At 41.3% G+C, this 13,676-nt stretch overlaps 1 protein-coding gene across 2 annotated transcripts in view; it reads right to left on the bottom strand.

Annotated features, from left to right (window-relative positions):
- Nucleotides 1–13,676, bottom strand: part of LOC120564373 (BTG3 associated nuclear protein) — a 48,980-nt gene that overhangs the window by 1,971 nt on the left and 33,333 nt on the right. For both annotated transcript variants that reach the window (XM_039809268.1, XM_039809269.1), the window contains exon 12: nucleotides 7,425–7,565. In XM_039809268.1, coding sequence (XP_039665202.1) covers nucleotides 7,425–7,565 — 141 coding nt within the window. The remainder of the gene's footprint in view (nucleotides 1–7,424; nucleotides 7,566–13,676) is intronic.

Below are 13,676 nucleotides of genomic sequence, written 5' to 3'. Positions count from 1 at the left end.
ACCATGTTGTGTCAAAATTCACCCACAGATTATTACCAATTTGCAGTGCAATGCCCCTTGGAATGCAAACAACAACAACAAAAAAATCACAGTGTGTTGGCCCCTAATTCATCTAGCTTTAAAGGTCCCATGGCATGAACATTTCACTTTATGAGGTTTTTTAACATTAATATGAGTTCCCCCAGCCTGCCTATGGTCCCCCAGTGGCTAGAAATGGTGATAGGTGTAAACCGAGCCCTGGGTATCCTGCTCTGCCTTTGAGAAAATGAAAGCTCAGATGGGCCGATCTGGAATCTTGCTCCTTATGAGGTCATAAGGAGCAAGATTACCTCCCCTTTCTCTGCTTTGCCCGCCCAGAGAATTTGGCCCGCCCATGAGAGAGAGACATCATGGCTTTCAAACGAGCAAAGTGGCAGTTGGTCAAGGCCACACCCCCACCCTCCTCCTCATTAGCATTTAAAGCTACAGACACAGAAATGGCACATACTAAGGAAAGCTCATTGTGGGACTGGCTCTAGTGGCTGTAATTCTGCACCAAGGCTGAATTTCGGGAAAGAGACTTCAGATACAGTATTAGGGGACCACTGAGGCCTATATAAAAGCATCCAAAAAGCAGCTTCTCATGGGACTTTTAAATATGTTTTTTGGGGCATTTTAGGCCTTTATTTTCATCGGACAGATATACACATGAAAGGGGGGAGAGAGGGGGAATGACATGCATCAAAGGGCCGCAGGTCAGAGTCGAACCCACGGCCGCTGCAACGAAGAGTAAACCTCTATATATTGGCGCCTGCTCTACGAGGTGAGCTATCCAGCAGCCACTAATTCATCTAGTTTGGGTAATGGAAACTATTTAATAATAAGAGAGGGGAAATGCAGAGATAAATGAATACAAAAGCCTAAGTAATTTTTCAAGAACTTGCATAAATGCTACCATATGACTGGAAACAGATGAGAGCAATTTTCTCAATTCAACACTTTTCAGAAAAAGGGGGAAAGAGCGGCGCTAACCTTCCTCTGAACTTTGAACTGAAAGCCAGCAATGTTTACACGCTAGGACATCAAAACCCAACTGTGATAATAACCCAGCCTGTACCAGACCCACATGGGCTACTTTACTCAGTGGCTCTTTGCAATGTGTCTTACAGTAAAGTTTAACTTTTTGTTGTAGTTGCAATTGGTCAATGCTATTCTGTGCCCTTATTTCCTTCCTTGTGTTTTAATTGTATTGCATTACATATTTTGTCCTATGATTGATTATTGTTTGGACAGAGTTTGGTTGGTTCTGGTCTCGCTTTGCCAGACCCTCCTCCAAAGCGCGCTGGAGGAGGGTCTGGCTACTCCACATAGCATTCGGGGATGGGAGGAAAACATGCTCTGGTTTATTGGCATTTCTTTAAACCAATCACAATCGTCTTGGGCGGTGCTAAGCACTGGAGAAAGGCCGCGGTGCCGCTGCAAAATAGCCTCGGAAGGAACTTGTTTTGGTGGAACATGTGTACGTTTAAAAGTTGTTTTAGTCATGCAACAGAAAACTCAGATTGGACAGATAGTCTAGCTAGCTGTCTGGATTTACCCTGCAGAGATCTGAGAAAAGGTTAACCATAGTCCTCATAAATCGACCGGAGTTTAAAATGGATATCCGACCTAAATGAGTGAAATCCGGCAGATATTCTGTCAGCAACGGAGCAATCCCAGAAGTGGAACGTCGAGGATATAGACGAGGTAGGTTCTTACTTAAGCTGGTTACACACTGGATGCATCGCGCGAGCGTGTCAGCTGCGTGGCGTGTCCGTTTATATTTCGGCTCCCATGTTAACAGGTTAGAGCTTACAAACTGCCTGCGTGACACGCACGTCTCGAAAACGTGTGCCTGCTAGAAATAGGAAGCGTTTCCAGGCAAAATAGAATAGGAACAGATGTTTATATGTCGTTTAGACACGAATACATATTAATAAATAACATGTTGACGTTTGAAAGTCTCTAGGTTTTTATATAAATGCAGACATAAATGTAATAATACAAAATAAAAAATAAAAAATCTTCTAATATTACACCTGTCAATACAGAACGAAATATTCTGTAGCCTATTTTGCCGTCAATACTGCATCAAATCAGTATATATTTATGTTTAATAAACCTTGTGTTGACTTCGGGTCACATTGACCCGTTTTCAATTTTTGTTTTATATCAGAAAATATGGGATGTAGAAATAAGCGCTGAAAATGGGAAACATACGTGTCCAGACAAGGCTAGCAGCAGCACCGCGTCAGACATGTTTCTGGTGTGCAAAGACAGAAAAATCCACGCAGCTGACACGCAACAGAAACGCCACGCAGGCAGTGTGTAGCCGGCCTTACTCTGTAAAGTCCTTCACCTATTTCTTGGCACGTACAATATTTCGGCACTGAAGCCTAATGAAAATCTGCTTTTGACGAGTTTGAATATCGTTTGATGAATAAACACCACATTGTTAACAAGCGGTTTGATTCGGTCCTTGAGCATGTCCCTGTGCTCTTACTGAACCCAAACTCCACCGCACAGAACCCTGATGACTGATCAGATCTCGGCGTACTTTGTTGATTTCTGTCAAGATCTGTGTACAATCAAACATTAAGAAAAAATTAAACTTTTTAGATCTAAAAAAAAAAAAAAACATTCAAACGAATCACTTGAGTAAACAAACCGGTTGATTGCTCGCTGCGCCAAGCAACATGGAGTACAGACCTTGGAATACAGTGTACGTGGCAATCATTCTGTATGCTTGCTGGAGTCTATCAGCTTGTGTATAATCCACACCCAAAACAATTCATCAATATAGGATGCCTAATCACTTTTATGCTCACAGGGGCAAGGAACCAATTTCCTAGACAACTACAGACAACAAAAAGACAACAAGAACAAAGTTTGAACTTGAAAATTCCAAAACCTGGTGCGTGGGTGTCTGTAGGGAGATCCATATCAGGATAGGATTGCCATTTTACACAGCCATAAATCCTTTGAAGTTGTCTCTGTTTATACTGAAACAACACAACAAAGACTCACAGCAGGACTAGAGGGCACCCGTTTTAGCATGGGACTTGAGGGAAAGAAGCAGTAGGGAGAAAATGTGATGTTCAACATATTTGGTTAAAAAAAAAAGCAGAGAGAACAACGGAAAAGTGTGGTTCTTTTAGATTCCTCGCAGAGTCAAAATGACCACTTCAAAGGCCACTATGCCGGGTGCCTGTGTACCATCCCGATTCCACATGTGGTTATTGCTGAAAAAGCACAATCATCAAGGTATTTTAGGCATATCTACAATTACTACCCTTCTCCTTGTAACACTCCATCCACTCCCCTTTATTATGTTAAATTACTGTTTGTCCAAACAACCGTCATAATGACTGAAAGCTGAGCAAAATTATGACAGGAGAAAAGGAGACCCATTGTGCCTGCAAGTAGTTTAGCTAAATTGCAATAAAAATCATCACTCATGTTTCCATTTCAACATTACAGTAATTATGAGTGAAATATTACAGGATTTATTCTGCCTCATTATGAAGCTGATCAAACCATAATAGCACAAAAGAGGGCAGGTGTCAGCCCCAACAACCAGAAACTTTGGCAGCTAGTCAGCTCCTAATTTCTCACGAGAAGGAAAAGAAAGAAGAATAGAAAAATTGCACAAGAGAAGAAGACATGTATGGACTCCTAGAATTGGGAAAATGTATAATAAAGGATATAAAAGATGAACTCTGTTTTCATTTTTTAGGGGGCTGGAGCTAAATTATTAAGTAAAAAATAAATAAATAAATAAAACAATTGACCACTCCTTTAAAAGAGCATGCATTTTCAGCTGTGACAAAAAAAGTCACAGATTTCAGAACTGGCGATTAAGTGAAAATACTTTCTCTCTTAATCGCCACTTCTGAAACTGTGACTAGATTACATTGTTCCCACATATTTTCCTAACTTGCGCTGCAGCAGTTTATCTTTAGAGTATATCTTTCTGATGTTAATTTGAAAGTTTATTTTATAAATTAACTGGATAATGTCATGATACTATAGGGTTATGTTATATTAGTTATAAATATTTAAGCTTCCTTCCTCACTAGTCATTTTGTTAGTCTTGAATGTCAAATGGAAGTCAATAAACCGTACGTACTCAGCTCTCTCTTGTGAAGATACATTTATGTACATTTTCAGCTAATTCCAAACATTGTCCTTCCAAACAAACAATAAAACGACCCACCACTTCAAGACATAAACAGGTGATACAGATCGAAAAGGAATTTCATTCAACTTGCAGAAACTATCCACTGTCCTCCACAGCTCAGCCTCTAACATCAGCCTCCTTGGAACTTGTAGTTTGCTTAAAGTCACGTACACAGTCTTGTGCCTTAGATTTTTCAAAACGGAATCGTACTCTTTTTACCAGAGTTGCTAATTGTTTCTACCGGTGACTCAACCAGAAGAATACCATGCCCAGCCCAGTGTTGAAAATGCTTTGATGGCAAGTAACTTCACATTGCCTGTCGCCCATGTTTTTTTTCAGCTGTACAGCCATCCAGTTGGAACAGCGGATCACTGCGCTTGTTTCAAAGCCCCCAAGCCCTTTTTTTGTGCTTAAAGGGATACGCCACTGTTTGTTGAAATAGGGCTTATCACGGTCTAGCCTGGCTGATAGGTGGGCCAACGCATTTTCTGTGCATGCATTGTTTTAGTCTGGTGCAACACCGGCAGCACCGCCGCTAGTTAGCTTAGCGTAGTGAATGGATTCCTATGTTGCCGGTTAGCATGTTGTGAGTAAAAGTGAGCCAACAAAAGACAAAAAAACGACCTAATTACTTGCAGAGGTGTCAAAAGTATTCACATTCATTACTCAAGTAGAATTACCCTAGTATAGATACTAGGGTTTGAAAAGAGTTCTGTAGAAGTTGAAGTATCAACTCAAGCTTTTTACTCAAGTAAAAGTGCAAAAGTACTGGTTTCAAAACTACTTAAAGTATAAAAGTACAAGTAATGTAAGGGGAAAAAATGCCATTAAGGACAAAAGCATAACCCGCCGCACAGGAGCCTATAGTGCACTACCCCACCTACACAAAAATTTTTTTTTCTAAAGGCCATAATGACTATAATGTTATATTAAAATCATACATGCAAACTCAGAAGGGCTGAAAAAGGTGACACATCTCTTCTGTGTTTTTCAGACAACGGCAGCTACAGTCTGGTGTTACAATCCTACACAGTGAAATACAGACACACTTTTACACTGTTTAGCTCTCAGCATTTTAACCGTGTTTACGCCAGCTGCTAGCTAACGGAAGGCTAACGTTACCTGCTGTCGAGTGTAGTGTTAACTAGCGTCCCGTGCAACGATGTTTCAGTTCCCTCTAACGTCCGTTTTTGGAGCATCAGAGAGAAGCGCAGTCATTTAAGTGGCACCTAAATAAGGCACCGAAATGGATCGCATACAAACCAATAGGGTGTCGGAATGTGTTTATACTTCTCACCCAACCACAATCAAATTCACTCTATCCAGATGGCGCGATTTATCTGGATAGGTGACAAACAATGACAAGCCGGAATGAAAACAAGCCAAACTGAAATAGGAGTAACAAGGCTATTTTTAAAATGTAAGGAGTAGAAAGTACAGATAATTGCGTGAAAATGTAAGGAGTAGAAGTAAAAAGTCTGCTGTAAAATAATTACTCCAGTAAAGTATAGATACCCAAAATGTCTACTTAAGTAAGGTAACGAAGTATTTGTACTTCGTTACTTGACACCTCATTGACACCTCATTTTTTGTCTCAGTGATTACTTGCACTGAGACAAAAAATGCGTTGGCCCACCTATCAGCCAGGCTAGACCGTGATAAGCCCTATTTCAACAAACGGTGGCGTATCCCTTTAAGCACAAAAAAAGGGCTTGGGGGCTTTGAAACAAGCGCAGTGATCCGCTGTTCCAACTGGATGGCTGTACAGCTGAAAAAAAACATGGGCGACAGGCAATGTGAAGTTACTTGCCATCAAAGCATTTTCAACACTGGGCTGGGCATGGTATTCTTCTGGTTGAGTCACCGGTAGAAACAATTAGCAACTCTGGTAAAAAGAGTACGATTCCGTTTTGAAAAATCTAAGGCACAAGACTGTGTACGTGACTTTAAGCAAACTATAAGTTCCAAGGAGGCTGATGTTAGAGGCTGAGCTGTGGAGGACAGTGGATAGTTTCTGCAAGTTGAATGAAATTCCTTTTCGATCTGTATCACCTGTTTATGTCTTGAAGTGGTGGGTCGTTTTATTGTTTGTTTGGAAGGACAATGTTTGGAATTAGCTGAAAATGTACATAAATGTATCTTCACAAGCGAGAGCTGAGTACGTACAATTTATTGACTTCCATTTGACATTCAAGACTAACAAAATGACTAGTGAGGAAGGAAGCTTAAATATTTATAACTAATATAACATAACCCTATAGTATCATGACATTATCCAGTTAATTTATAAAATAAACTTTCAAATTAACATCAGAAAGATATACTCCTCCAACTTCCTAGCACCTTTTCTGTCTGATTTTACAAATGTAGAGTGTCTTCGAAGAGAAATATAAAAAAAAATTTAAAAAAATAAGGAGATTTTCATTACAAATTACATTTTTAGTTAAAGGTGCTGTAGGTAGGATTGTGAAGATCCAGGACTTAGCCCAAAAATGTGAACATCGACAACTTCTCAGTCCCCCCTCCCCCTTTCCGCTAAAGCCCAAAACGGTCTCCTAAGCCCCTCCCCTCACAAGGGAGAATGAATGTATGTGTACACACAGTTAGACAGCCCCCCCCCCGCCCGGCCCTGATTGGAGGATCTGAACAGGGAGCGGTGGATTTTTGCAAATCACACTACAGGCTGTAGGTGGTGCCAGAAGAGCCACATTTGTTTTTAATTACCTGCTTCATGTAGTTCTACTGGAACATAGGGTCAGTTTCAGCAAATATGACATAAGTTAAGTTTTATAAGACTCACCTGCTGCACCTTTAATCTCTGTTACTTCTACACATCAGAGTACTAAAATAAGCAAAATCCTGGGATTTGTATCTTCTGGCCGAGCACCGAGTACTCGGCATAATTAATGGCATCGCTGACAGACTGATTCCTGATCTACAATATGTACTTCAGATTCTTCAAAAGAGTTCAAAGAGGTGGGCAACAGATATTTATTATTTTAAAAAACAAACATGTGTAGTGAGACTGATTTAGATTAGTACCAGGGTCTGTTTCACCTCACACAATAGATGCATACTTACAGCTCTTGGAATGCTACCCAGTAACAAACAATCTCTGTCTGTGTACACGTGTATGGGAGCCTGGAAGAGTTTGTTTTGTGTGTGTGTGTGTGTGTGTGTGTGTGTGTGTGTGTGTGTGTGTGTGTGTGTGTGTGTGTTGTTTTACCTGTACGGCGGCTGTGTGATCTGTGACGGGGGCTAGTTGGACGTACTGCACTTGGATGTCAGGGGGGAGGGGGGAGCCCTCAACTGCTGTGGCCCCGCCATCAGCTGATGCCACCGCTATGAGCTGAGCCCCACGCAAAACCTAGGACAGACAAGGCCGGAGAGGACAAAACAAAAATTAGTCAACCGTAACTGACGTTTTCAATCCATTCCCAAAATGATCATCAGCCAATCAATCAATCTTCTCACACTTCCACATAAAAGTGCAACAGATCCCGAACGAATCTCCCCTCATCAGCTTCATCCAGCTGAGTTTAAAAAGCAACAATCAGGCTGGCTCCGCAATGATCTTACAGCACAGACCATTAGAATAAGAAACAAATAAAAAAAAAAAACAGCAGCGAGCCGCATTTATGTCCTGTCTGATGTGTATATGTTCTTTTATTCACTACAATCGGTGTGCACAAGCATGGTGTCACACAAACACAACAAATAACACTGTGGCAAGGAAAGAGTCAGGTGGCGGAATCTGAGTGACGTAAACAAACGTTTCAGTCCTGATGTTCTCACTGCTTCTCATCTCGTGCTCTGTTTATACATTGAGTTGGAGAGGAACTTTATGGTCCATTCAATTCAATTATATTTTTTCCCCCAAGTTTTGTTTTCCTAGGCTCCATAACATGACACGCTAGTTAACGATTCATTTTTTTTTTATTCGGGGTTCATTTAATTTAAGTCATATTTAGACAAAGAAATAAGGGAAATTGGCAGAGAACGGAGAGTGAGACATCGCAGGGGGATCCTAAGCTCCCACAGCGTTGAAAGTCAGCCAGGCAACATTAGAGCTCTCTGGTTTCAACGCACTAATTACAGAGCAGCGCAGCTGGAGTGTTGTTGGGTATTCCTATAGTTTGTTGAGGCCATTCCTATAGATACACTGTGACCACAAACACATAAAAGGACAGCATATATGTCTGTGTGTCTGTGTGTGCATGTGTGTTAGGGTTACACACACACACACACACACACACACACACACACACACACACACACACACACACACACACACACACACACACACACACACACACACACAATACTGCTGTTAATTTGGACAGCATAACTCCCATGTGACAACAGACATACAAATTAACATACAATCATCCTGTCAACACAGACACAGAACATAGGGAGGGAAACATTCAATCCCTTTTATGTTCATTTTAATCAGGCGGGGGTCGGATACGACACTACTCCCCTTGAGTGTGGCAAAGAGCTTTCCAACAAGAAAGGTGGTGGGTGGGAGTGTGGGTGGCGGGGGGAGGGGGGGTGGTACTGGTTTGAAATAAAAGGCATTTCTACAGCATGGTCTCATTTATATGTTTCCCAGTGTCATGGCCTTGGACTGAACAGAGGCCACTTTCAGTGTTCCCCGTCTTGCAGGATTCACATGTACAGTATGTTGTCTTTGTGGGCTTTCTCTGTGATGTTATGTGAGGTTTCTGTCTCCAGCTCAGTCCTCTTCCTGCTGCACTTGGTACCGGGGTACTGGCTGGGACATGCTCAGCAGACACTAAAAATGTAAAAAGGGAGAATATGCAAGCCTGCAGAAAAACCAAAACCTCACAAACCTCAATTACAGATGATGTTTGTTGCCCCCTAACCCCTCCAATCCCGGAGTCCCACACTGCATCCCAACCCCTAGTCCAGCCTTTACTTTGAAGTTCTGAGTTAGTGACGGGCCCCAAAGGTTCACTTAACCACCCCCCCCCAACTCAACCCGCCGACTTGCCTCGTCATCTAATAGACTGACAGTTTCACCACACAATCTGCCGCCTCATCACCATAATGTGCCAGGCCGAGACGGCCCGATGGAAGTTATTAGGAGTAAGAAGTCTGCCTGACTCACCGGATCAGAGAACCAGGACGCCGACACGGATCGAGGCTGAGTGAGCTAGACTGTTGTTGTAGCAGGGTCAAATGAAGCTCTGTGTTTTATGGACCCATAAAACCTTCCTGATCAATTTGGGCATTAGTCTGGAGGGTTGGTGTAAACAGTAATGACCCAGTTAAAGGAATAGTTTGATATGTCGGGAAATATGCCCATTTGTTTTCTTGCAGATAGTTAGCAGAAGATCGATACCACTCTTATGTCTGGGCATTAAATATATAGCTGGAGCTAGCAGCCAGTTAGCTTAGCTTCGCATAAAGACTGGGAGCAGGCAGAAATAGCTAGCTTGGCTCTGTATAACTGGCGCTTGGTGCCAGTGAATGAGCATATTTTCCAAAATTGACAAATGTTAAACTATTCCTGTGCATATACATGCTTGAAAGTAGTCATCCCACAGAGACTAAATCCATAAAAACAATGCTCAATCAGTCAGCTGATTGAGAACAGCAAGAACCCAAATGTATTAACAGCTGTCAAGTGTTTCTTCATGGCAGACATCTATATAGATCCATCCTTATCCCCTACACTTCATCACACTGTTCTCTTAATAGGAATCAAACACAGCTTCTGCCAAGTGTGCATCTGTCTGCAGTCGTTTGTATGTGAATGTATGTGTGTGTATGTAAAGCCAAGCATGATCGTGTGTCTGTACTGAAAGTGTATAATTGCCGCAGATCAAGAGATTCTAGGTTTGATACTTGAGATCGTAAACACTTGTCTCACTCAATTAGATTCACAGCCTCCATTTGAGAGCAGTTTGCATTCTCAGCTGTGAGGAGCAGCAGACAGAGGCTCACAAAAGCATTTACAGAGTTGGAACGGTGTGTGAGATCTCTGCAGCAATTACACAGGAACTTCTCGGGTCCACATCCTGTCCCACGACTCACTTTGTCAGAGCAACTCATCCCCACTATTTGGGCGTAATACGGTCAATACTTGGCTTCAAAGTATGACTCAGTCAAAAACATTCAAAAGAGAAATCTATGCTGAAGAGACGTACATCCTCTTCATGGAAGTTGCCAGGAAAGTGTACTCCGAGGATACATTTGTCTTGTAGTGTAATATTTTGTCCCCTATAGCATGCATTTCTGGTTTGTCATCTGTAATTTCATTTCATTTCATGTAAAACTCTATTGAGCACGATTACGTGATTCTGCGAGTACTGATGATAATTACTCCTCATTCAGCTAATAGGACATAATCATCATTAAGTTGTTTGGCAATGATGCAAAAACAAAAATAATCACAAAATGATTTCAAGGAAAGGTTTTATGCGGTAGAAAGTTATTCTGCTTGAACAACAACTAAGAGTGTTAGTAGAAACTAATACATTATACAACAAGGTGAGAAATGTTTGAGAGGGCTTTCTTGGAGCAGACAAGTCTCCCGACACTGGGAAAACTTCACAGTCTTGCCTTGATTGCCTAAAGAGCTGCGATGACTCACTTACAATGCAGCCCAATATATTAGATTTTACTTACTGTTGAGTTACTGTTGACCCTAAAGTTTTAGGGATTGGGACCCTTAAATAATAAGTGCTGGCTGGCTGGCTACCCCCATGCTGAAGGTCCAAAGAGCAGGGCAGACAAGCAGGATTAAAGGGCCATGATACTGCAGCACGGTACTGGAGAGAAAAGCGCATCTTAAATCCTCTGCAGGCTTTGCTAGCTGCCATTGCCTTGAGAAAAAAAAAGGGGGAATCGTTTGCTGATGCTGTAATGCTTTCGGTAATGGATCCAGGACACAGCAATGGGAGAGCAGAGACACAAAAGTGAACAACAACAGCAGCTTAATGCAAAAAATACTCACGATTTCAAGACTAAAAGACAAGTAATAACTGGATGAACAAGACTTTGTTACCCAGCCCTCATTTATGCTTGTCTGAGAATTTTAAAAACATACTTTTCTTCTCACGTAATTTGAAACTAGTTAAACTTCTATCCTTGGTAACCAGTCTCAGAATAATGCATCAAACAGAAAAGCTGCTTCCACAAAGCACATACATGGTGCAGGCTGGCATCAATTCTCAGGCTCACAGGAGGTCTCAGTTAAACTCAGCTGTGAATCGAACGATACTATGAGTCACCCGCTTAGTGGGCATGTGTGTGTTTGTGTCGGAGTATGTTTTTAAAGATTTCGCTTCACCCTCACTGTAATCAAAGCAAACTGGGATCCCCCATAACACAAGATCCTCCTTTTAGAAGAAACAAAGATCCATACGATCCAATTTTCTGTGATCTGTCTTTCTGTTTTTTTTTTTTCTGTGCACCTCTTCTTTCAAATCTGAAAAAAAGAAGAAAAAAAAAACAAGGAAATGAAAAAAGAAACATTTGGACTTTGGAGTGGCTGGAACTTCCTCTCAGCTTAACAGCTGCCAACAGCATCTGCAACTGCCAACCGTGGACAGATGTCCAAGCAGAAACACTAGCTACGGGTGGGTAGGTGGGGTAGAGGGGGTGGATGGAGGGCTAAGACCTGGCTTCGACTTGGCTGTAACGAGTCCTTGTTTAGTGAAGACTGGGAAAATGATCACACTGGCCTAAATACGTCTAGCTGCAGGCATTAACTCTGAGAACTATTCAGAAGTTGAAATAGAAGCCAAAGAGCATCATGCTGTGTTCCTCTAGGATTTGTGAATTTTCTCACTTATTTGCAGTTATAGGTTCAGACTTTTGACAAGTGATATTACCATACATTACTGATATATCCATCTCCTGTTCACACAATATTCTTTGAAATACATCCATATTATAAATCTTCCTGACCTCGTAGCCTGGCCTGCTGCTTCCCATCTCCACCCACACCCTGACACTGTTTCTACACCAGAGCTCAACACCTGCAACCAATCAAACCCTCCCTTGCATCCTTTGCTCCACAACTCCCATCAGCACACTGGGAGTCAGATTTAGACAGAACTCAGAGAGGTTTTATGACAAAACCAGCTTGTTTTGAATTCTGATCCAGAACCAGTAAATTAAATGGGGACCTGTTGACAAAAGTAGCAGCCGTACTTAAGAGTCGGGCCCCTTAAAAACAAAAAGGAAGGAAATTCCATTGAAGGTTTTCTCTGATCTGTAGCGCAAATCCAAACTTGGCGTAGCTAATTTACGAAGGCATTTTTACAATGTCGGTAAATGTCATGATTTAGGATAATGACTTTATCGTGTTTCCAATTATTATCCTGTTTAATCCAATGATGCCAGAGAAGTTGATGTACACAGGTTGTTAAACTCAACTAACAAAATATCACACTGCACAAAACACCAATCTTAACAAGTCATTTAATCTAGTATTGAGACATAATCTATAAAGACGTTTCCTAAATTAAATGTAATTTTTCGACACAACTGAAGTGATGCATCTTATTCTGTTTTTAGTTTTGGCCCTTCTCTTATGCAAAACAAATGAAGATGTCCAGATGACCTAAGACATTTCAAGCAGTACATCTAAACCTCCGAATAGGGCTGGGTGATATGGAGAAAATCAAATATCACAATATTTTTGACCAAATACCTCAATATCGATACCGCAACAATACTGTAGTGTTGACTAATAGTGCTTTCACAAAATAGTTACACAATGAGATTTTTGATAAATAATCATCAGTAATGTGGATATAATGCCTAAGTGGGTAAAGGAAAATAATAGAACAGTTACAACAGTCTGGTAAGTTCAGAAAAGTACATCCCTTTACTATAATGCAGCCTTTAAAACCATGAAAACACTTATGCCATATTACGATATCCAAAATCTAAGACAATATCTAGTCTCATATCACGATATTGATATATTGCCCAGCTCTACCTCCGAACTATATATCTTGGAGAGGACTCAATGGGTCCCGAAATCAGCATCTTTGACTGACACATAGCAGCCAAGTATCTTCCAAGTCTCAGAGCTGCCATGACAGACATCTGTCATCTTACACCCGCACGTAGAACACTGAAGTCTTTAACTCACTGAGACATCACATCAGATACAATCACTTTTACTGCTGCCTGTACGCTGGTCAGTGCTGGTAAAAGAGGAAACAAAACAAACCTTTCAGAGGACTCTCTATCAAGTAACATCCATCTCAACCATCTGGCTGGTGCTTTCTCTGGCATAATTAGTCAACGGTCATGTTGATGTCCAGAAAAATGTGTAGTCTGGATTTTACAACACAACTTTAGTTGCAGTGTATGCAAGCTGTTTTTCTATCATTTCCACGAAAAACAAGTTTTATTGTTCCCCCACTTCTAGTCATGCTGATTTTTTCCAAAACACACTACTCTGCATCCATTTCTCTCCATTTTTCTTTTT

This window comes from Perca fluviatilis, chromosome 8 (assembly GCF_010015445.1).
Source record: "Perca fluviatilis chromosome 8, GENO_Pfluv_1.0, whole genome shotgun sequence".
Taxonomy (NCBI): domain Eukaryota; kingdom Metazoa; phylum Chordata; class Actinopteri; order Perciformes; family Percidae; genus Perca; species Perca fluviatilis.
This window is presented reverse-complemented; position numbering and strand designations above follow the sequence as displayed.